At 37.5% G+C, this 22,703-nt stretch overlaps 2 protein-coding genes across 8 annotated transcripts; one reads left to right on the top strand and one right to left on the bottom strand.

The window, feature by feature from the left end:
• Positions 1 to 202: 202 nt before the first annotated feature.
• LOC127118246 (uncharacterized) lies at positions 203 to 4,413 on the top strand. Of its 5 annotated transcripts, none has more exons than XR_007802143.1 (8): positions 203 to 798; positions 1,200 to 1,376; positions 1,464 to 1,613; positions 1,835 to 1,936; positions 2,020 to 2,090; positions 2,188 to 2,255; positions 2,591 to 3,164; positions 3,363 to 4,413. XR_007802143.1 is itself a non-coding variant. In XM_051048403.1 (8 exons), the coding sequence occupies exons 1-7, from the start codon at positions 622 to 624 to the stop codon at positions 2,668 to 2,670; spliced, it is 825 nt and encodes a 274-aa protein (XP_050904360.1). In that variant the 5' UTR covers positions 203 to 621; the 3' UTR covers positions 2,671 to 2,677; positions 3,947 to 4,145. The 5 variants fall into 5 exon arrangements, 3 of the variants coding, with proteins under 3 accessions (XP_050904360.1, XP_050904359.1, XP_050904358.1); XR_007802144.1 differs by having other exon boundaries at positions 2,591 to 3,358; positions 3,947 to 4,145; XM_051048403.1 differs by having other exon boundaries at positions 2,591 to 2,677; positions 3,947 to 4,145.
• Positions 4,414 to 4,953: 540 nt separating this feature from the next.
• LOC127118245 (protein DA1-related 2) lies at positions 4,954 to 8,739 on the bottom strand. 3 transcript variants are annotated; one of them, XM_051048398.1, is made up of 12 exons: positions 8,278 to 8,739; positions 7,723 to 7,877; positions 7,509 to 7,596; positions 7,287 to 7,431; positions 6,961 to 7,084; positions 6,768 to 6,851; positions 6,537 to 6,656; positions 6,249 to 6,461; positions 6,106 to 6,168; positions 5,894 to 6,009; positions 5,747 to 5,805; positions 4,954 to 5,537 (listed from the first exon to the last, which is right to left on the bottom strand). In XM_051048398.1, exons 1-12 carry the CDS (start codon positions 8,324 to 8,326, stop codon positions 5,212 to 5,214), a joined length of 1,542 nt encoding a protein of 513 aa, XP_050904355.1. In that variant the 5' UTR covers positions 8,327 to 8,739; the 3' UTR covers positions 4,954 to 5,211. The 3 variants fall into 3 exon arrangements, with proteins under 3 accessions (XP_050904355.1, XP_050904357.1, XP_050904356.1); XM_051048400.1 differs by having other exon boundaries at positions 7,287 to 7,401; positions 8,278 to 8,738; XM_051048399.1 differs by having other exon boundaries at positions 7,287 to 7,410; positions 8,278 to 8,736.
• Between the last annotated feature and the right edge of the window lie 13,964 nt (positions 8,740 to 22,703).

Here is a 22,703-nt window from a genome sequence, read left to right as displayed (position 1 = left end):
TACAAACCAAAAGGTTTCCAAGAGGTAAAGCAAAGCTAGTCGGTGTGGGGTCTACCCAAATTACAAAACGTGGAAAAGGAATATCTTACGATAAATTCCCAACACACGTGTCACCTTTTAACAGGACACTTGAAATAACCGACGTAGACCTTCCCATAATATCTACAGCTGTCTAATTTCAAGCCAACGCATATTCCTCAAAACAGAACCTCATATTCCCCACCGCAATTTATCCTCTACACCCATTTCCACACTTACACTCTTCTTCTAACGCCAAATCCACCACACATCGTAGTCTTTTTTAAAATCACGAAACGGAAACACGATAATAACTTGCACCTAGCCGCAGTAGATCACCACCGCGAAGCTCTAAACACTTTGAAGCAAACCCTGCGTGATACGTCACCGTTTTGAACAAGGCGAATCGCGGAAACGACGTCGCTTAAATCAACTGAGGAAAAAAAGTACAAAGCGCAGAGAAGAGAGAGATGAGGGAGAAAAAATGTTGTTTGTGGAATTTTTGTATTTTCTTCATTGGATAGTGAAAAGATTCAATTTTTTAAAGAGAAAGTGCTGTTAAGTGAAATAGAGAAAAAACAGGGGTAAAATTGGAATTTGGAGATGCAAACGGAGGCTAGGGTTGGTGTTGCGGTGGACGGTGGTGTACGGAAGTTGGTGCAGAAACAACCGCCACCGCAACAGATTGGGACGCTTTCTCAGCTCCTCGCCGGAGGAGTTGCCGGAGCTTTTAGTAAAACATGTACGGCGCCACTTGCGAGATTAACTATCCTCTTTCAGGTTTCAAGTTTATTCCTTTTTTTTTGTTTTTATAAAAAAAATCTCTTTTAGTTTTCTTATTAGGGTTCTTAGGTTTAATTTGCAACTGTTAAATTGTTAAGTTTCTCATGTTCTCATATGAAAGGAATATTTGAGTTTTGGATGATTAGCATTGGAGTAGAACTAATTTGGTTCTTCAAATAGTATGAGTCAATCAATTTGGTTTTGGTCTCTCGAATTTGAATGATTTTGGAACTGAATTGCTTGATGCTTATGATTTTTTTGACTGTGTTGGTGATTCTCTAATAGCAATGAATGAATGAGAGAAGTGGTGGGGGTACAGTTTATTGAGGATGTTAATGTTGAAACCTTGATTTTCTCGAAATATGAAAATGTGTTTTTCCTTTGTCTTGTTTTTTCAGGTTCAGGGGATGCATTCCAATGTTGCAACTTTGAGAAAAGCAAGTATATGGAATGAGGCTTCAAGAATAATCCATGAAGAGGGGTTTAGAGCTTTCTGGAAAGGGAATCTGGTTACAATTGCTCACCGATTACCTTATTCTTCAGTTAACTTTTATTCTTACGAGCACTACAAGAAGGTAAGGATATAGGTATTCTGTGATGACAGATATGTTCTTTTGTTCTTTGATTTTGTTTTTGTATTGATTGGTTTTTTATATGTGCAGTTGCTGAGAACGGTTCCGCAACTGCAAAGTAATAAGGATAATGTCAGTGCAGACCTTTGCATACATTTTGTTGGTGGTGGACTGGCAGGCATAACGGCTGCTACGTCTACTTATCCCTTGGATCTTGTAAGAACGCGACTTGCTGCGCAGGTGAGATTGAAATCGTCAAATGTTTTTAGATACGTCATGTGCATCGTCTTATTTTGGATCATAGAACCTTGCATGACTTGGATTATGAACTTAGCATTGTCTTATTTTGAAAATCTATATGCAAGAGCTGTTTGCTTAAAGTGTTCGCACACAACTGGTTGTTTAATATTCTTGCTTTTGTGTTTTTCTTTGTATCAATTACGATTTTTAAAATTTTGCAGACAAATTTTATCTATTATAGAGGTATTGGACATGCTTTACAAACAATTATCAAGGAAGAGGGATTACTTGGGCTTTATAAAGGACTTGGAACTACACTCTTGGTATGTTGTTGTTATCGATTTTCCATTAGTCAAAGTATATATTCATTTCTTGTGTATTTAACTGCTTGCTGGTGTGATTGCAGACTGTTGGGCCAAATATAGCAATCAGCTTCTCCGTATATGAAAGCTTGAGATCATTTTGGATGTCACACAGGTAATTAATCCAAAATAAATTCAACAAGTTAATTTGACCACCGATTTTACATTATTCCATGTATATCTTCATAACTTGATTTTTTACTGTGCACCAGATCGGACGATTCACCTGTTGTTGTTAGTCTCGCATGTGGCAGTCTTTCAGGCATTGCATCATCAACAGGTTAGTGATCGAAGGGAAAAATTATAACTTGCACTTTTGATCTTCCTTGTAAATATTCTGAATTATTTGAACTTTTGATGCTCCTTCTCAGATACATATTCCTGATAATTTGCCTTTTGATGTTTCTTGCAATTGGGGTTTGCACATTCTTTTGGTATTTTACCTTTTTCCTACACCTCCGTGGCATCAGAGTGCTCAATTTAGTGTTGCATCAAATGTTTAACAATCAGTTAAATTAAAATTAAGAATCCTATAGTCAAACTATTGAATTTGTAGAAACAATAATTTTAAAAAGAAGTTAATGTCTGTAGTGGTTTACTATGCTTTTGATGCAGATAACTGCACCAAGTATCTAACCAGACTGACCCCTAGAACCAGAGTCCAAGATGGAGTTGTTATTTTATCTGGCATTTGAGAATTTAGTAAGGGAAGACAACAAAAGGGCACTTTCTGTTTTTCAGTAAATTTATTATTGTCTAAATATCTTGCTGAAGTAATCATGTTCCCAAGTTTTATTTCATGACATGTCTCCCCAAGGTATGCAGCTGATTCCGTCGAGGGATGTCATTTCTTGGATGAACCTATATGATTCCCTCCGTTACCAAATGTGAGAGGTGTCCTCTTTGAGGTATGCTTCTCACTTAGGTTACCTTCCCCTGATGTTTGGACAGATATCAGAATTCTTCAGGACTTGTTGGCATGTTTCTGAAGAATCTGTTCTTACTGATTTAATAGTATGCTCAGCATAATCTTAAATGAAGGAAATTATGGTAACAAATTATGATATATCCCATAAAAAAGTTCTAATATAGTTGCTCATGATAAAAGTGAATGGATAAATGAAATTGTCTACATAGGAAAGAAGTATAGTTCCTTAAAAGGAATAAAAACCGTATATTACTGAGTTAGGTATTTCGTGTCAAAACTGTATTCTACAGACTCTATAACTTCATGCATACAAAATTCTAGTAGAACCAATTTATTAATAGTATTGTAAATGTTTTCTGCCACTGCTACCACAACTGTATGTTCAGGTAAGAGATGTGGTTCTGCATGCTAGAACTAGAGTTCCTTAAAAGGAATAAACACCATATATAACCGAGGTAGGTATTTCATGTCAAAACTGTATTCTATAGACTCTATAACTTCATGCATACAAAATTCTAGTAGAACCAGTTTATTAATAGTATTGTAGATGTTTTCTGCCACTACTACCACAACTGTATGTTCAGGTCGGGTATGTGGTTTTGCATACTAGCAACTTTCTTCTCAATCCCAATATTGTATACATTTTCTCTTTCTGGATTTGTTTTAAATTTAAATGCCGGTATTATAAGAATGACTTGCTCATCTATACCTATCTTGTTGGAGAGTCTCGTGGCTTCAATACTCGTTTACTGCTGTCTTAATCATGACATGTGAATGTAAATTTTTGAAGTGCAGGTTTGCAACTTTGTCATAGATACAGAACCACTATTATAATAAATTCTGTTGTTCATGTAGCTTATTTATTTTAAACATGTTTAGTTTTGATAAGATTTCTGGTTCTGCTATTGGTTCTCACCTGAGTATATATATCACATTACCTGATTTGATGGTGCATTTCGCATAAAAAAAAGGATTTTGTAATAGTAGATCTCTTTTAAACGAGAATAGATATGGTTCAATTATTTTTTTTATCCTATATGCAGCAACATTTCCCTTGGATCTTGTGAGACGGAGGAAGCAACTTGAGGGGGCCGGTGGGCGAGCCCGTGTGTACAATACCGGTCTCTTCGGTACGTTCAAGCACATTTTCCGATCGGAAGGTTTACGTGGCCTTTACAGAGGAATTTTGCCTGAATACTATAAGGTGGTGCCTGGTGTAGGCATCTGCTTTATGACTTATGAGACATTGAAGATGGTTTTAGCGGAGATTACTACTGCATGATTACACCAGCAAACTCTGGAGTCTTGATCTGCAAGACTTAAAATGTATTAAGTTACTTATTCATGCAAAAGGGCTAGACCGATAGGGTTAGCATTTATCAATTGAAGTGTTCATTTCATAGATTCTCTGGGTTGGAAGCAATTTTGTAGTACTACTAGGGGAATCGCATTTTTGCCTGTACAGAAACTTGCACAACATTTAATATTAGGCTGTTACTTATTATGTATACGTCTGGACTCTTGAGAACTTAATCTTTTGCACACTCAGAAAAAAAGGGAAGTCTAACGAATCTATAGCAAAGCTGCAACTCAATGCCTTAAGGAGACAGATTTTCACAAGTGCATTTGAAGGCATCATCAAGTCCTGTTGCAGGGTTGTGCAGAATGTTATCTTTTGAGAAGTGACCCATTCTTCCTATAGTAATGATAGTTACATGCACACTTTTGAGTTTCTTTATTTGTCATTTTAACATATTAATTTTAGTCCATTGATTTACATTTGGCCCATGTGTAATCATAATAAATTCATTGTCAATGACTCTGGGTTTGTTATGGGGCCATTCTGAACATTATTTATAAAACAATAGTCAATTTATAGTTCAAACAGGTCATATTATTATAACAAGTTGCTTTCAATTGTAATGATTCTTGATTCTTGAACTCCATTTGTTATTAAGTTGAAAAAAATTCAATAGGTAATGGAGGGATTCTTTGCTTTAAGAATATTTTTGAAAGCAATGTTACACAGCATATTGTCAACTACAGTACATTGATAGAATGATAAACTAAATGCATAAAGAAAAAACACTAGATGAATACATAAATATTATTGTCAAATTGGACTTAGGGACATCCTCACAGCACTAAATATAAGGAGTTGTCCTAGGTTCTCCCTGCCTTTAGTTTGAACCTATCCAAGAGACCAAGTTGGATAAAAAAGAAAAAGACCAAGAGACACTTGTAGAACAATAAAAAAAGACAACAAGCTCTTCAATCCATACTTAAGAAAACACGTGTAGTTCTTTTCTTACACAGGGAAAAAACCAGTCAAACGAATATGCTCAAGAGTACTACGTAGACCATACTTATTAACAGCTTCATTAGCAGCTCTAAACCCACCACCATAAGCTGGGGAAGAATCATTGACAATCTGATTCTTGAAGAATTCACCCAATTTATTTTCAACATGAGACTTTGCACCTTTCTTTGAGGATGAAGAGGAAGAAGAAGATGAAGCTGTGGATGTTGATGGCATGTTTTGAAAGTTAGTTGGCATAACTTCTGTTTCAAGCCACATATATGAAAGAACCTGACAAATGCCTTCCTCTACTTCAGGATTGAGATTGCGGTAACCTGTTCAGGGTATAACATAAACAACCTAATGGTCAAGCATGGACACAAAAATCACCGACACTAACATTAGTAATAATTTCGGACATACTAATATGTTTTTTCAGAGGCACACAACACCAACACTGACACATCGACATTAATAATAATTTCGGACACCGACACTAACACGTTTTTTTAGAGGTGTACATAAGGATCAAAAAAGTATATACCTTTAAGACGTAACCATGCATGCATCAACTCATGAGCAAGTATAGCACCTGTTAGTAACCTGCATTTCCATAAGAATATCAGAACTTAAATGCAGTTTGAACATCATAAGTATGAAAAAAATAGCATGGTCCATCGTCCCTAGTTACCTTGGTAGACCATAAAGAACAAGAATTGCTGTAACTTCACATTTTCTTATCAGTTTTTGATGTTGAGTTCTCATCCCTATAAATCGATGACCTCCAATTCTCGGCCTTCTGTGTATCTGAAACAACATAAACTCGTCGTAAATTAGTCAAATTCATCTAACAAACACTTGTTCATAAAGGTTTCCACATTCTAGCCAAAGAAAGTATCATACACTTGTGACAGTTTGCTCTTCTGAAAGGCATAAACCTCTTGTTTCTGGCAAATGATGAAATCCCTGAAGAAACGTTTGAAAGAAAGTAAGAGCAATTGAAACGTAAACTAATTAACCAAAACAAAGAATGAAGTTTTGATTACATTTTTCTCTCCAACAATAGCTTCATTAAGTGCTTCTCTCTCAACAAGAAGCATGGGAACTTGCTGATCTATTCTCATATGCATTCCTTCATAATAATCTCTGATCGAATGGTATAGAGGCTGACAATCACCAGTATCCATTATAGCAGATTCCATGCACTCTAAACACAAGCTTCGCCCGTCTTCGAGTCCGTAGTATTTCGTATTCCGAGGCTTCAAGATGAAGATAATAAGAATAAAAAACAAGATTCAGATAAAAACAATTTGGAATGTTAGTTAAACGAGTACCTCCAATCTTTCACAACTACAGCAACGTGCTGTGTTATCATATTCATGACATGGACAATACTTTTGAGACCAAAAGGGGTGGCATCTATACTCAATCAAACCAGCAGCATTTATTGGAATCTGAAAGTTAAAAAAAAATCTCATGAGTTTCAAAAGGAATGAAATGGACTAAAGTTCAATAACCTTAAAGCAGAACTACTTGAATAAGCAAAAGTAGGTTAAAAATCTTACAAACTGGAAGCAAACTTCACATTTCGGGTGAGTCAACTCTTTAAAACAAGACTTGTGATATGGATGCTTCCCTGATAAAGAAAACTTAGATAAACAAAACAAATCAAAAAGTCAGAAACAGATGAAAATAGTGTTAAAACCATAGAGAGAATGAAATGGTGATCCCAACATTTCTTAAAGAGGATCAAACTACCTCGCGCTCGGTAATGGGATAGCGACACGAGTGGCATCGAAAGCAGTCTGGATGAAAATAAGTATCCATGCAACCTAAACAATTTCCATAGATTATCTCCTGGTTGCAGCCGCCACATATTCTTCTGTTCAAAGGAAAACACACACATTGAAACAATTAATAAATAACGCCAGAAGAATCGTAGTTTTAAATTGCAGTCTGCAACCACAATTAGAGATTTATAAGGCCTGCATACACCGCCACAACTCTAATCGTGTCGCCTGTGTTTGTCCGCATTTTTCTGCAATAACAAGGTTCACAAATGTTTTAGGGAGCATATATTTTACCTATATTCGTTAGGATAAAATGGCGCCGGAGCATACGGAGGGTGTGCAGATGAGTTAAAGTTATCATGAAGTCCCTTTCCATAATCTTCACCATTTCCTTCCCCCCACCTATATCCTTGATGAGCTAATAATAATGCAAATAAAACTTTAATCTTTCATTAGAAATGTCATTATACAAAGAGAAAAAACACTTTTTTTTTGTGTGTGGAACTAAGTAACTACCATTTGGTCTCTTCATATCTTCAGATGAAGAAAGTGACATTGCATGGCCCAAATCCTCTTTCTCCTTTTGAGCTCTACCACGATCATCCTAACCACATCAATAGTATTGTTCAACATACTTGTGATGATAGTTTTCTCTATTCATAACAAATCCAACAACAACATATATACATGATTGAAGAAAATTGAAATTCAGTGATGATGTTTAGTTTACCAAAGCTCTAGATGGAGCACGCCAAGACACACTTTCCTCTGAAGAGTCGTGAAGATGACGACCGCTCCTTCCTCTATTAGGCCCGCCTTTGAAAAGCTTACTAAGCCATTTCATGAAACCAGACTTTCTCTCCGGGTGTGAAGAAACATAATCACCTGCTCACCACCAAAATTTTCATCATTCAATAACTTAAATTAGAATTCATATACAGTCCATTCAGCCCGATTGTTCCACATGTACAAATGTAATTATATTCATTCACTTTCATTTTCACAAATAGTTAGTGTGTGTCTGTGTGCTTGTTAGACAATTTTGATTCTCTTGGATTCATACGAAAAGTAAATTTTAAAACTTTAAGAATGCCCATTTAACGAAATCAATAGAAAAAACTTGAAGTTCCAATAATAGCTTCACGGGTATGTTCATAATTAAGAAAAATCAAACTTTTTCAAGTGGGTCGGAGTGAAATTGTGTAAAGGAGATAACTTTGAAAATCTAAGTGCATAAGGTTCAAATTTTGATGATTGAAACAAACAGAGAAAACAGAGAGAATACCATATATACATGGATGAGAAAGATGATTGATATCTGAAGAAGGAGCCATAAGAATGAAATGGAGAGTGAGGGTGAGGGGAGAAGAAGAAGAAGAAGAAGAAGAATGAAAATGACAGAGAGAGAGAAAGAGAGAGAGGATGGAAAAAAAGAGGCATTGTAGATGGATGGTTAATAGTGGTTGAAAAAGAGAGAGATGAGGAGAGGAATCAAGAGAGATTCTTGGCTTGGAAAGCAATGAAGAGAAAGCAGAGAGAATGGCAGAAAAACGGTGTTTTGGAGAATCTTGCTGATGAGGAGAATATTAAGTTAAGGGTAGATTGCAGAGAACCAATAAGAGGATAGAGAGAGAAAGAAAAAACAATAGAAAAGGAAAATAGTGCTGTGTTTACACGCATGGAGTTAATGTTCATGCATTGTTAGTGTGTGCAAAATTCTAAGTACTATTTTTTGTTGCCTTCAAGTTGAAGTTGAAACTCATGTCATGTTATAGTATGTGCAAAATTATACCTTTTTTTGCTTTTATATGGTTCCATCGTACCAAGGTCAACTTCTTTATGGTTACTACTATCTATAGATGTTTCCAAAATCATCACATTGAACCAACTCATTGATTGACTTACACCATAATATCATGATATTTTAATTAAAATAAATGTTTATTAATATAAAATGCTCTAATTGCTTTTTATATGTGTCCTAAGTTATAGGTCACTCTATCAATTTCACACATTAAAAAGCATAATTAATTTTTTTAAAAATTATAAATAATGAGATTTTTTTTAAAATAACCACTATTTTAAAAAATAATATCAAAATAATACACTTTTAAAAAAGTTACTAATATAATCACTTTCAAACAAAAAAATTATCCATCTAAAGCATGCGTCATTTTTTGGTATGGCGCATGCATGTGGTACTTACACTAAGGCACCACTAGGGTTGACGTTAGCATGCTGATGGCACATGCATTATGACATTAAGAGCATACTTCATTCATTGCATGTGGATATATATATATATATATATATATATATATATATATATATATATATATATATATATATATATATATATATATATATATATAATTTTTAAAGTTATAATTATGTAAATTGAAATAAAAACGAAAAAGAATTAATAATATTATGTTATAAAGCTAAAATACAAAAAAATTGACAAGAAAATAATGACCTGCCCGATCGAAACGCCCCCATATTCCACATTCTGGTGCGTTAGGCTGCCTTCGAGGTCTCCCACGATTTCCGTGAGGTGTTTGGAGTCTTTGAGTGTTGACATGATGCAATTGTGGTTGGCGTGAAGGTCATGCGGAAGGTACAGTGATATTTGACAAATTTGCCATCATTTCTCCCCAATAGCTAAGGGGGTTGCCGCCAACGGCACTGCCATAATTGAGCTCGGTGCCCATGTTCTCGTAGTTGGGTCGTTGTGGTTGGGTTGTTTATGGACGGTATGGTTGCCCGAATTGAGACATTGAATTGTTTTGGAAATGAATCAATAATTCCTGTGGTGTAAGAAAGTCAAACAATGGTTGAGTGTTGTGGTGGTGTGATGTTTGAGTGTTCATTGGTGGGGGGCTATGGTAGGATGAGGTGGAATCGTATGAATTATCGGGACTATAGACAGATGTGGTGCCTGCGTATGATTGTTAGTGGTATGAGTTTGGTTCCTCGTTTTGTGTTTGGGTATGTGGCATGAATTGGTTGCGAGGTTGGATGTTTGGTGGTTGAATGTATATGGTATAGTGACGGTGTGAGGTTGATCATTGGGTTTGGGTGAGCTGACATTGTTCTTGGGTTTGGTAATTGCGCGAGGTTGGTTGTTGGGCGGGGATTTGTTGTTGGGCGTATGATGACGAAGCTCGTTGGCGTGGATTAATCAAATACCTTGATTCATACACAAACTGTGACATTGTAACTGACATAAACCAAGCCATATAATATTGAGTTGGTTTAGCATCATGTATGGTTGGGTTGTTTAAGATGTGTTAACGTCGATTCCTCCAATGACGACACATCTCTTTTGCGAAGTCTTTCCAATTAGAATAATCTCATTGGCCGTCGACCCTTTCTTGATGCTAATCTCCCAAACACGTCAGAGGTTCTGGAATTTGTTGTTGCATGCCGAACTGCAATTTCACACGGTCATTCTGGTGCATCTCCATAGTAGTGTACTGGATGATTCATGTTTTTACTGTCCAAACTGCATCATCATCATTGTGGTTAACCTGATGGTCAAGCCCCAGATACGATCTCCAGATAAATTGTATAAGAAATTGACATGATTAGAGGATATGTAATTTGATAATTTATTTTAAATCAAAAGTAGAGTTGTTTAATAGTAATATATCGTGTGTTCCAAAAGATTGCGATAGACTACTACAACGTGTTTGGGGCACCTGTTGTAGTTCACCCCCATAACTGACCACCTAGATCCCCACCTAGTTCAATTCGTTGATCCGTCATAAGTGTTTTATGAAACTGATCACGCCGAACAAGTTGAAGTTGATGATGTTGACGAGGAAGAAGAAGAAGACGGGATATTGGTTGATGAAATGGTGAACTATGAAACTGTCGACCACCAGCAAGAGCCATTACCAGCTAGTCATGTATATTGTCCACCTCAACACATGACAAGCTTGAATTTGGGTGCAGATGAACCTATGTCAGATATATTTAACAATCCTTATGTGCAAATTCAAGGATCATTGAGAGAATGAGACAAATTTCACACAAAAGAATATTGTGTCAGAGCAATTAAAAAGTATCACATGGAATTATCAGTTGATTATAGGGTTAATCGAACTAATGCAATAAGGTATAAGATCTATTATCGTAATGAGCTCTTCTTATTCCGATTGTCAGCATCTTACCCAAAGAGTAGTGATTCTTGGGAGATAGGCTCTACAACTCCAGTTCACACTTGCTTAATCACCAACCCGATGCAGGACCATCGCAAACTCAACTCTTAGTTAATATGCGATGAAATTTTGTTTGTCATTAGCGACAATCCGTCGTTAAATGTGAGTACAATAATCTCGCATATCGTTACACAATACAATTATACTCCACCATACAGGAAGGAAGGAATAGCTAGGACTAAGGCAGTTGATAAATGTTCGACAATTGGGAGGAGTCATATAAAGAACTTCCAAAATACTTTGTGGCACTTAAGCATTATGCTCTAGGGACTATTGCCAATTTGGAAATGTTGCTGACATATACCCCAGACGTGACTTGTCTTGGTGGTAATGGCATATTCCACCAACTCTTCTAGGCGTATGAACCATGCATCAAAGATTTTGATTTCTGTAAACCTATTATACAAATTGATGGAACATGGTTATACAGGAAATATAAAGGAACGCTACTCATGGCAGTGGCATATGATGGCAAAAACAACATTTTTCCAATCGTCTTTGCACTAGTTGAAGGGGAGACTACTGAGGGATGAAGTGTTTTCCTAAAAAATCTCCGATTACACCTTGCTCCTCAGCCTAACTTATGTTTGATCTCAGACAAACACCCATCATTTGTGAGTGCCTATAAAAACATTGATAATGAATGGCAGGATCCTTCTTCGACGCATGTCTACTGCATTAGACATATCGCTCAAAATTTCATGTGGGAGATCAAAGACAAAACGTCGCGGAAAAAGGTTGTCAACACAGGGTATGCATTAACAGAAACTTCCTTCAAACACTATCGCGAAGACATCAGATTGTCAAATACAAATGCAATATGGTAGATCAACAATATTCCATTCGTATGTCGTGCTCCCATGTCATAGCGGCATGTTCAAAGGTTCAACATGATCTTTCCAACTTACTATCTTCCGTTTACAAATTCATAAACCTATGCAATATTTACAAAATTAGATTTTCGGTGGTAGCAAAAGAGGATTATTGGTCTGCATATTAAGGGGACATACTCTGGCACAATTAAATAATACGAAGAAAAAAAAATGACCGCCCAAACATCACTCGTAATCAAACCAAAATGGATACGACGAACAAAATGGTGAGATTATATAGTTCATGCTACCAGCCCGGGCATAATCGTACAAACTGTCCCAGTGTTGGACCAAACACAACAACATAATTTTAATTGTAACCCTTTTTCTTTTTATTAAAAACAACATTCATTTTATAAATATCATAAGATTCAGTTACAATAACTTTAAAACAACAATTAAACAACAATTTAAACAACAATTAAATAATAATTAAACAACAACACAAATAGCTACAACAATTAAACAACATCACAAACAAATACAATAACAAAACAACATAACTATGCAATTACAATCATAATTTTTTTTTATGAGAACTATACATCATCATGTGAACATCTCTGTCAGTTTTAAAATTCACCTAGAAACGAACTTCTCCATTTTGGTTGAACGTGGTATTGAGTCTTTGAATTCTTCTGATATTTTCACCCTCTACAATGTCTCCACCTAACCAACGGTTCAAGGTCCTGTTAAGATGTTTGAACGTGTCTACATTCTAAAGTCGGATCTTCATCGAAGGCTGCACTCCTGAAAAAATTAAATCAGAATTTCTCTTGTAAATAAAATGACACATATATGAAGATATTTTAAAGAAAAATGGAAGGAGATTGGAGAAAAATAGAAGAAGATAGTAAGAAGATGTGTGAAAAATTATGGGAGGGTGATGTTGTATTTATAGACGTGCAGAGGGACCAGTATGAAGGAGAATTGCGGTCCAAAACGCAGCGGAAATTACAATTTTCTCCTTTAGAGATCCTTACGAATGGTCATGATCAGTGATAGAATATTTACCTCTTGTGACGATCGAAACCTTTGGTGCAGATCTCTTGTGACGATCAAAAACCTTTGATGCAGATCCACGAAGCGATCACGAACGTTGAACGATGACAACGTCTCTACTCAGTCCACACGAACGGATTCCTTCAATCTCAGTGCTAGCTGGTACGAATGAAGGCTTTGAGTGAGAGAGAGAGAGAGAGAGAGAGAGAGAGAGAGAGAGAGAGAGAGAGAGAGAAAACGAAATTAATGCAACCGCTCTTCAATGCTTCTGCACAAGGGTTCTATTTATAGAACCACTTGTGTGGGCTTCAAGCTAAAAAGCCCACTTAAGTGTATTTTGGCCTATATCTTATAATATGCCCAAAATCACTTAAGCCCATGGTACCTTACCATATTTCGTATTCTACTCAAGTACACCGTACCTTACGATGTTCTATAATTCACTTAAGGGCACCGTACCTTATGGTATTCCTTAGTTACTCTATCTCTCATCAATCCGTCCTTTGTGTGTGACCCTGTAGGTTTTCGTGACGTTGACAATTATATTAAATCACGCATTTAACATAATAAACAGTGAGCGGTATCTAGTAACACATCACTGCTACCCAAGACACGAAAATGTCATGTGATCTGACAAAACCATCTGTGATAATAATTATGTGTATAATTACCCTTTTGCCCTTATGTCTATATTGAACACAAGGTATAGACCGTGTCATCCTTGTCCAGTTCAATATTGGGCCCATAGACATTTATCCTGTTACGCAGGATGGGCAAATTCCATCTAGGACACTCATGTCCCTCAGCATGCTTTGTGGAGTACCCATCAACTGTCTTTATGGTTATCCAGTTACGGACAAACGTTGGATCAACAATAAAGCACTCGACTCCACATCTAGGATCCATAGTGGTTTCAGGTCGAAGAGTGGTGTACACTATTATCACCATGAGAATAACTTATGACACTTTGCATAACTTTCTATATAGTATTCTCATAGCGGGTCAATCCGGTATAAATATTACTCCTAATATTCATACCTATGTTTAAGACTTGATAACTCTTTATCCATGATCCATGAGATGTGATCATCAGTCTACAAACATAATAGTCTTAATGCTTTAATGTTATCCCACTTCACACTAAAGCTCGACTACGGATACTTTAAGAATAGTGTCCTTATGTTTAATGTGTTCTCATGATTAAGTCACACTTAATACATTAAACGGACTATCTATTCCAGGGACTTTATTAATCAACCATAATAAAGAAAATGCCTTTTATTATTAATAAATAGTTCGATACAAGTACCAAAAAGTATTGGCCTCTAGGGCTTACACCAACAATCTCCCACTAGCACTAGAGCCAATCAGGCATACCCTGTATGCCCATTGATCTAGTATGGCCATCATGCTTCTGCTCCGCAAGAGGCTTTGTCAGTGGGTCAGCTATATTGTCAAGTGTAGGTACTTTACATATTTTCACATCTCCTCTATCTATTATCTCTCGAATGAGATGATAACGCCTAAGTATGTGTTTGGATCGTCGGTGAGATCTAGGCTCCTTAGCTTGTGCGATAACACCATTGTTATCATAATAGAGACCAATGGGATCCACAATGCTAGGGACTATGCCAAGTTCACTAATGAACTTTTTGATCCAAACAACTCCCTTTTCTGCATTTGAGGCAGCAATATACTCGGCCTCGGTTGTAGAATCAACAACTGTATCTTGCTTTGAACTTTTCAAGCTCACAGCGCCACCATTTCAGCAAAACAGATAACCATTAGAATCATTCATATTAAAGCGTCTCAGCACCTTGTCTATGTACTCTGACTTAGGCCAAGCATTTTATGATCTATATCTATAGATTCTGATTCCTAATATATAGGCTGCTTCACCTAGGTCCTTCACAGATAAGCATTTCCCCACCCAAGACTTTGCTTGTTGCAGGGTAGGGATATCGTTTCCAATAAGTAATATGTCATCTACATATAATACCAGGAATACGATCATACTCCCACTAACCTTCTTGTAGACACAAGGCTCATCTTCGTTCTTGATGAATCCATATTGTTTTACTGTTTCATCAAAACGAAGATTCCATGAGTAGGTTGAAGGTGAGAAAAACAAGAAAGGGGGGTTTGAATTGTTTTGGAAAATAAGCGCTTTTTCAAAATAAAGACCACACAAGGAATTTATACTGGTTCGCTTATAACACAAAGCTACTCCAGTCCACCCGGCCAAGGTGATTTCGCCTTCAACAAGGACTTAATCCACTAATCTTGAAAGATTGTTTACAACCAACGTCTAAGAGAAAGATCTCTTAGTCCTCTCAAGTATACAGACTGCGCAGAGTCACGTAAGGAAATAAAACAATAGATAAAAGACTATGTAATCTAGAGTGCTTCTAAGATAAGAAAATATTACAACAGTAAGAACAAAAGAGTGTTTCACGTTCTAAGCAAAAGCTTTGTGAAAGATTGAGAGAGAGAGAGAGAGAATGTTTCAGTGTATACTTGCGCGCCTCTCAATGTTGATTGCTGTCCTTTATATAGGAGTGAAAGGACCGTTGAAATTGATGGCAGATAATTTGTCTTGAATAGGAATTAATGCCATAACTTCTATTGTTTCTTGCCAAAACAACTTTGTCTCCCCGAATAACTTCTTTCCAAATATAGTTCCTTTCCATTTGAATTTGAAGTTAACGTTACTCTTTTTGTATTAGGAAGTCCATTATCAAAGTCTGCGTGACTCTGGGAATCTTGGAATCTTCCTGTGTTGATTCGGAGCTTCTGATGATGTCTTCAGATGACGCTGAGAGCTTCTGGAATGATATACCGTTGTTCAGAGTCAGAACTTCTAGAGTGCACTTCTTCTTCAGATGCTTCTAATATTCTGCTGTTTTGCTCAGAGTTAAAACTTCTTGAGCGTGTTTCTACTTCAGATGCTTCTGATCTTCTGATAATTTGTATCTGATATGATTTTGTATCTGATGACGTCATCAGATCTCTTCCTTCTTTCCTTAGAACCCTGCACACTTAGAAACTTTTCGTTAGAGTGCCATTTTTGGTTTCATCCTTTGTTATCATCAAAATCATGGAATCTGTTGTAGAACAATTTTTGTTTTTACAATCTCCCCCTTTTTGATGATGACAAAACAAACTTAAATAGCAGATGAAACAGGAATTATCAGATCAGGAGCTCCCCCTGAGATGAGCTAGGGAGTTCAGAAGTTCTTACCAGAGCTTCCAAGCAATGAAGTTTCGATACTATCTGCAATTTCTTAAGTCCAATGTTAGATGAATTTATTTTTAAGAAAAGCATGTTGCATAGTGCTTAGGGTATTAGGCAATTTTCATCAGAGCTATATTGATTTCTCCCCCTTTTTGTCAGAATCAAAAAGACTTAAACAAAATAATCAAAAAGATATTCTATTCAGATAATAGAGCAACAGAGACAATGGCAAGAAAGCAAATAAGCAAACATCAGAATAAGGAAAAACAAGGCAAAAAACAAAAAAATCCTAAGTGCCTAAGGGTTGGGAGGCGGAGGCATTCTCTGAAGCAGTTGAGCCAGCATGTTCTGAATGTTGTCGTTGACGGTGTCCTGTTTGTCCATTCTGGCTCTGAGTTCCTTCTGATCTTTCTGAAGTTCTTCAAGTGTCTTGAGAACCATGGGAATGACAGAAGAGGACTCCCCCTGAGTCAGCGCACTATTTTCTTCACCAGCTCTGGCTTCAGCTTCTGCAGCTACCTTTGCTTCAGCTTCAGCAGCAGCAGCAGCATCAGCTAGAGCTTTAGCCTCAGCTTCCTTGGCCCTTTGGATTTCTGCTTGTCTAGCTCTTTCTTCTTCTTGTCTTCTTGCTTCTTCTTCAGCTTCTCTGGCAAGTCTTTCCTGTAGTCTTGCCTCAGCATCTTTGATGAAGTCGTTTCTGACTTGCTCAGAGATGTGCTTCAGTTTGAAGGCTTCAGAAGTCATCCAGCCAATGACTCTGTTCCAGTGTGTCCTTACAGAGTCAGGATCATCACTGATGCCAGAGTTAATAGTCAGAGACTTGACCTTTTGTACTGAAGCCCCTGCGAACAACATTATGGCTTCCTCAAGGGTAGGCAGGGACTGTTCAGGTTCAAGTTCAGATGTTTGGGGTGGAGATTTTGGAGGGCTTAAGTTTAGTGTTTGAGGCTCAGGTTCAGGTTCAGTTTCAGGTTCAGCGGAAGTGTTTGGAGGGATAGTTTCAGAGGTATGAGGGTCAGAGGGTTGGAGTTCAGATGGAATGAGGGTTGGTTGTTCTGTGGATGGTGAGGTTACTTCAGGTGGAGGTTGTGTTGGTTGTTGAGTGTTTTGGTTTAGAGAATAGAGGTGGGCTAGAGTGGGAGAAGCGGGGTCAGAAGGTTCTGGGTCAGAGGAGAGGATAAGGTAGGGGGTGATTCTGGGTTTGAAGATGAAGAGGTGGTTTGATTGAGTTCTTCAGCTTCGGATAGAGGTAGTGATGTATGGGCAAGATTAAATTTAGGTCGAGGTTATGAGGTTCTGGTTGTAGAAGGTGGGGTTTCAGAGGATGTGTATAGAGGTGTTGGGAGAGGATTAGAGGAAGCCACAGGAGGTTCAGAGGGAATAGAGGGAGCAGACTTACCAGTAGTTACTTGCAGAGGCGCTGGAGATCTTGTTTCAGAAGTTTCTCCTAGCCTTGCTTTGTTTGCCTTTGAAGACTTCTTTTCAGAGGGACCTCTTTTGAACTTGACGAAGTCTTCTTCTGAATCTAGACAATCGTCCAGTCTGAAGTCAGAGATGTCAACTCCTTCATCCTTCAGACGCTGCATATAATGAAGGATTGCTTCTCTGGGTTCATTTTTGTAGAACCTTGCAAGACCATGTGGCAGCTTCCTCTGATCTTTCAAGGCTTCCCAGGAGGTGTCCAGCGTGAGTTTGAATTGAATCTTCTTCAGAATTCCCATGCTCTTCAGATTTCTGGAGTTCAGAGGCCTTCCAGTATCTATCGCCAGATCTTCCATAAGCTTGTTCTTCTCCAGATGATCTACAAGCCCATTTTCGATGAAAACATCAGACAGAAGTCTTCCCAGAGGGATGTAGGTTCTGGGTTTCATGTTGTTTCTGGTCTCCCGTACAGAATCTCTGAGATACTTGAAGAGTAGTGCTGGGAGGCAGAGCTTCAAACCTTTGTGAATGCAATACAGAATGCACTTCTGATCTGTATTGATGTAGTCAGAGGAGTTTGATGCTGGGCGGTGATGAATGGTTCCCAGAATGATCTTGAGCCAAACTCTGAGGTTCTGATGAAGTTCTTTGTTCTTTGATGGATTGCCTTCAGTGTTAGGTTTGAAGATGGTGGGATTGATTACTTGAGAAATGTACCTTGATCTAGGGTTGATGTCGTAGATCCTTCTTCCTCCAGTTTTCTCCATGTTCAGTAAAGAAGCAATTGATTTTTCAGTAATCACTATCTTGACCCCCAACACGTAGGAGACGATGAAATGGTCATCAGCGTCAGCAAATCTCCAGAATTCTTTGATGAGGTTTGGGTAAACAGGGCCATAGAGCCGTTGAAAGTAGTTTTCCCAACCTTGTTGACGAAGTTCTTCAGTAAGATCTACTCTGTTTCTCTTCATGTTGTTGAAGTCTACCAGTGATTCACATAAAACTTCCAGTCCCTCAAAGGGAGTTGCCAGGTTGATATGAGGCTCACGATCAAGAACATGGGGTTCCTTGTACACTGGAGTAATGGATACGCCTGTAACTGTTGGAGTGGGAATGCTTGTGCTTTGGGTTGTGGTGCTTGATTCCATTTGTTGAGAAAAGTTGAAAACTTGTTGTTGTTGAGCATCCATTGTTGATGAAGATGAGTTGAAGATGAACTGCTTGCAGAAATGCTTCAGAGAATAGGTTTGAGAGTGAGTGAGAGTGAAAAGTGTGTGAAGTGTGAGAGGAGTGTTTAAATACTCTAAACAAAAACACATGCAAAACGACACACAAAACAGCGTTAGCACAAAGACCAAGTTAGCACGCTTGGGGGAAAAATGATTATGGCTCATTAATGAATGTCTAATCCCAACAGTATGCACACTGCTCGAGGAGATCTCAAACGTCTGGCCTTTGAATTTCTCCTGGACAGCTGTCTAGAAGTTCCAAGGTTAGACGCTAAGTGCTCCACGTGGTTTGATGTATCTGATCTTCAGGAATACCAAAGGATTGGTTCCTGGAGATTTCTAACTCAGATATCTTCTTAACTTGGTAGAAGTATCAGAGTCAGAGACAGAAGCTCATTTGTTTATGTCAGAGTCTCATTTTACATCTTCAGAGGCACAATTTATTCAGGGCAATTTTGAATGTTCAGATTTTCTAAGATAAAAAGAAATCTATCTTCAGCTAAAGGCTTAGTAAATATATCTGCCCATTGATGATCTGTATCAATGAACTTCAATGTTACTACCCTTTCTGAACATAGTCTCTGATAAAATGATGTTTTATTTCAATGTGCTTAGCTCTGGAGTGTAGAATGGGATTCTTACTTAGACAAATGGCAGCAGTGTTATCACAGAAGATAGGAATGTTACTCTCGAAGATTTGCAGATCTTCTAATTGATTCTTCATCCAGAGCATATGAGTTGTGCATAGTGATGCTGAGATGTATTCTGCTTCTGCAGTAGATAGAGCGATAGTTGACTGTCTCTTGCTGGCCCAGGATATCAGATTGTTTCCTAGGAGCTGGCAATTTCCAGATGTGCTTTTTCGTTCTAGTCCATCTCCTGCATAATCTGCATCACAGTAACCCGAAAGTCTATACTCTGATGTTTTCTCATACATCAGGCCCAGGTTAGGAGTTCCTTTCAGATATTTGAGAATTCTCTTAACTGCTGTTAAGTGAGTTTCTCTAGGATCTGATTGGAATCTGGCACAAAGACAGTCACTAAAGAGAATATCAGGTCGAGTAGCAGTTAGATAGAGAAGAGAGCCTATCATACCTCGATAGAGCTTCTGACAAACCTTTTTGCTTACTTTTTCCTTTTCAAGAATGCATGTTGGATGCATGGGAGTTTTTGCAGAGTTGCAGTCAGCCATGTCAAATTTCTTCAGAACATCTTTAATGTATTTGCTTTTATGAACGTACGTGACTTCTGAAGTTTGATTAATTTGAATTCCCAGAAAGAACTTTAGTTCTTGCATTAAGCTCATTTCAAATTCTGCCTGCATTAACTCAGAGAATTCTTGACAAACAGAGGCGTTAGCTGAACCAAAAATAATATCATCAACGTATATCTGGCATATCATGAGATCATTATTAAGGTTTTTACAGAAGAGTGTGGAGTCAACTTTTCCTCTGATAAAATTGTGTTCCAGAAGAAAATTGCTTAAACGTTCATACCAAGCTCTGGGAGCTTGTTTAAGTCCATATAAAGATTTTTTAAGTTTAAAAACATGTTCTGGAAAATTTGGATTTTCAAAACCTGGAGGTTGGTTGACATACACTTCTTCTGATATATAACCATTAAGGAATGCACTCTTGACATCCATTTGATATAATTTGATAGAGTGGTTTATAGCAAAAGATACAAGAAGACGAATAGATTCTAACCTTGCGACTGGAGCAAAGGTTTCATTGTAGTCAATACCTTCTTGTTGACTGTAACCTTGAGCTACCAGTCGAGCTTTGTTTCTGACGACTTCTCCTTTCTCATTCAGCTTGTTTCTGAATACCCATCTGGTTCCAATAACGTGAGTGCCTCTGGGCTTAGGAACAAGATCCCAGACATCATTCTTTGTGAATTGATCTAGTTCTTCTTGCATGGCTGAAACCCAGTCGTTATCTTGAAGTGCTTCATCACAGGACGTAGGCTCGATCAGAGACACTAGTCCTAGAGGAGTATCTTCAGAGGTCCTGAAGGTAGATCTGGTTCTGACAGGTTCGTCCTTGTTGCCCAGAATCAAATCTTCAGATACGTTGATACGACTTTTAACTTTCTTTGGGATTACTGGGGAAATAATTTCCTCAGAGTTCTGAGTGGCAGTTGCTTCTGGAGCTTTATCAGATCCTGCAAGAGTGATTTCTAAATCTGCAAAATTTTCAACTAGCTTTGACTTTTCAGGGTCAAGCTTATCGTCAAATCTGACATGAATTGATTCTTCCACAATTTTGGTTTCTGTGTTGAATACTCTGTAGCCTTTAGAGCGTTCTGAGTATCCTAACATAATACCTTTCTGTGCTTTGGAATCAAACTTGTTCAGATGTTCTTTAGTGTTTAAGATAAAGCAAGAACATCCAAATGGATGAAAATATGAAATGTTTGGTTTCCTTCCTTTACACAGTTCATAGGGAGTCTTTTCCAGAATAGGTGTTATTGAGATTCTATTCTGAATGTAACACGCTGTATTTACAGCTTCTGCCCAAAAGTGCTTTGCCACATTAGTTTCATTGATCATAGTTCTGGCCATCTCTTGGAGTGTCATATTCTTCCTCTCTACAACTCCATTTTGTTGTGGAGTTCTAGGGCAGGAGAAATCATGGGATATTCCATTAGAGTCAAATAATTCCTCAAAGGATTTATTTTCAAATTCCCCACCATGATCACTTCTGACTCTGATAATCTTAGAGTCAAATTCTTTTTGCACTTTGGAGCAGAAACTAGTGAATACAGAGTGAGACTCACTCTTGTGCTTTAGGAATTTCACCCATGTCCAGCGACTGTAATCATCAACAATGACTAGTCCATACTTCTTTCCATTGATTGATGCTGTTTTCACAGGACCAAATAAGTCAATGTGGAGAAGTTCCAGAGGCTTAGAGGTAGTAACAATAGTTTTCTTTTTAAAGGATGTTTTTGAAAATTTTCCTTTCTGACATGCTTCACATAGAGCATCTGAAGAAAACTTCAGTTTAGGTAGACCTCTGACTAACTCGAGTTTATTTAGCTGAGATAGTTTTCTCATGCTAATGTGGCCCAAGCGTCTATGCCATACCCATTGCTCTTCGTGAACAGACATCAGACATTTAACATTTTGTTCTTTTAAATCAGAAAGATTAATTTTATAAATATTGTTTTTCCTCTTGCCTGTGAATAGGACTGAACCATTGTTTTGATTTATGGCTTTACATGTTTTTTGATTAAAGATCACGTCATAACCGTTATCACTTAATTGACTTATGGATAACAAATTATGCATTAATCCTTCTACGTAAAGAACATCAGATATAGAGGGAAGAGTACCATTACCAATAGTTCCTGAGCCTCTGATCCTTCCTTTCTGATCTCCTCCGAAGCCTACGAATCCAGCGTCTTTAAGTTCCAGGCTTTGGAACATAGACTTTCTTCCCGTCATGTGTCGCGAGCATCCAGAGTCCAGGTACCATGACTGGTGTCTGAACTTTGCTGCATAGGATATCTGCAACATAAACAATCTTATCTTTTGGTACCCAGAGTCTCTTGGGTCCTTTCTGATTAGTTTTCCCAGAGTTTCTTATAACTTTGGGTTTTCTAGCATTTTCAAATTTTTGTTCTTATGTGTGCGTATAGTGATATGAAAATGGAGATTTAAGTTGATCACTAGTAGAAGTTTTATCTTCCTTAGGATCATACCCAATTCCCTTTTTATTGTTCTG

Source organism: Lathyrus oleraceus, chromosome 2, assembly GCF_024323335.1.
Source record: "Lathyrus oleraceus cultivar Zhongwan6 chromosome 2, CAAS_Psat_ZW6_1.0, whole genome shotgun sequence".
Classification (NCBI taxonomy): domain Eukaryota; kingdom Viridiplantae; phylum Streptophyta; class Magnoliopsida; order Fabales; family Fabaceae; genus Lathyrus; species Lathyrus oleraceus.
Note: the sequence above shows the minus strand (reverse complement) of the source record. Positions and strands in the feature narration are given on the sequence as shown.

Bases quoted from the DNA above. Each gene is read 5' to 3' on its own strand.
- LOC127118246 (XM_051048401.1), top strand. From the start codon at position 622: ATGCAAACGGAGGCTAGGGTTGGTGTTGCGGTGGACGGTGGTGTACGG. The intron at 799-1,199 runs GTTTCAAGTTTA...TTGTTTTTTCAG, and splicing joins GATTAACTATCCTCTTTCAG to GTTCAGGGGATGCATTCCAA. The intron at 1,377-1,463 runs GTAAGGATATAG...TTATATGTGCAG, and splicing joins CTTACGAGCACTACAAGAAG to TTGCTGAGAACGGTTCCGCA.
- LOC127118245 (XM_051048398.1), bottom strand. From the start codon at position 8,326: ATGGCTCCTTCTTCAGATATCAATCATCTTTCTCATCCATGTATATAT. The intron at 7,878-8,277 runs GTATTCTCTCTG...GGTGGTGAGCAG, and splicing joins TTCTCATCCATGTATATATG to GTGATTATGTTTCTTCACAC. The intron at 7,597-7,722 runs GTAAACTAAACA...TGATGTGGTTAG, and splicing joins GTGCTCCATCTAGAGCTTTG to GATGATCGTGGTAGAGCTCA.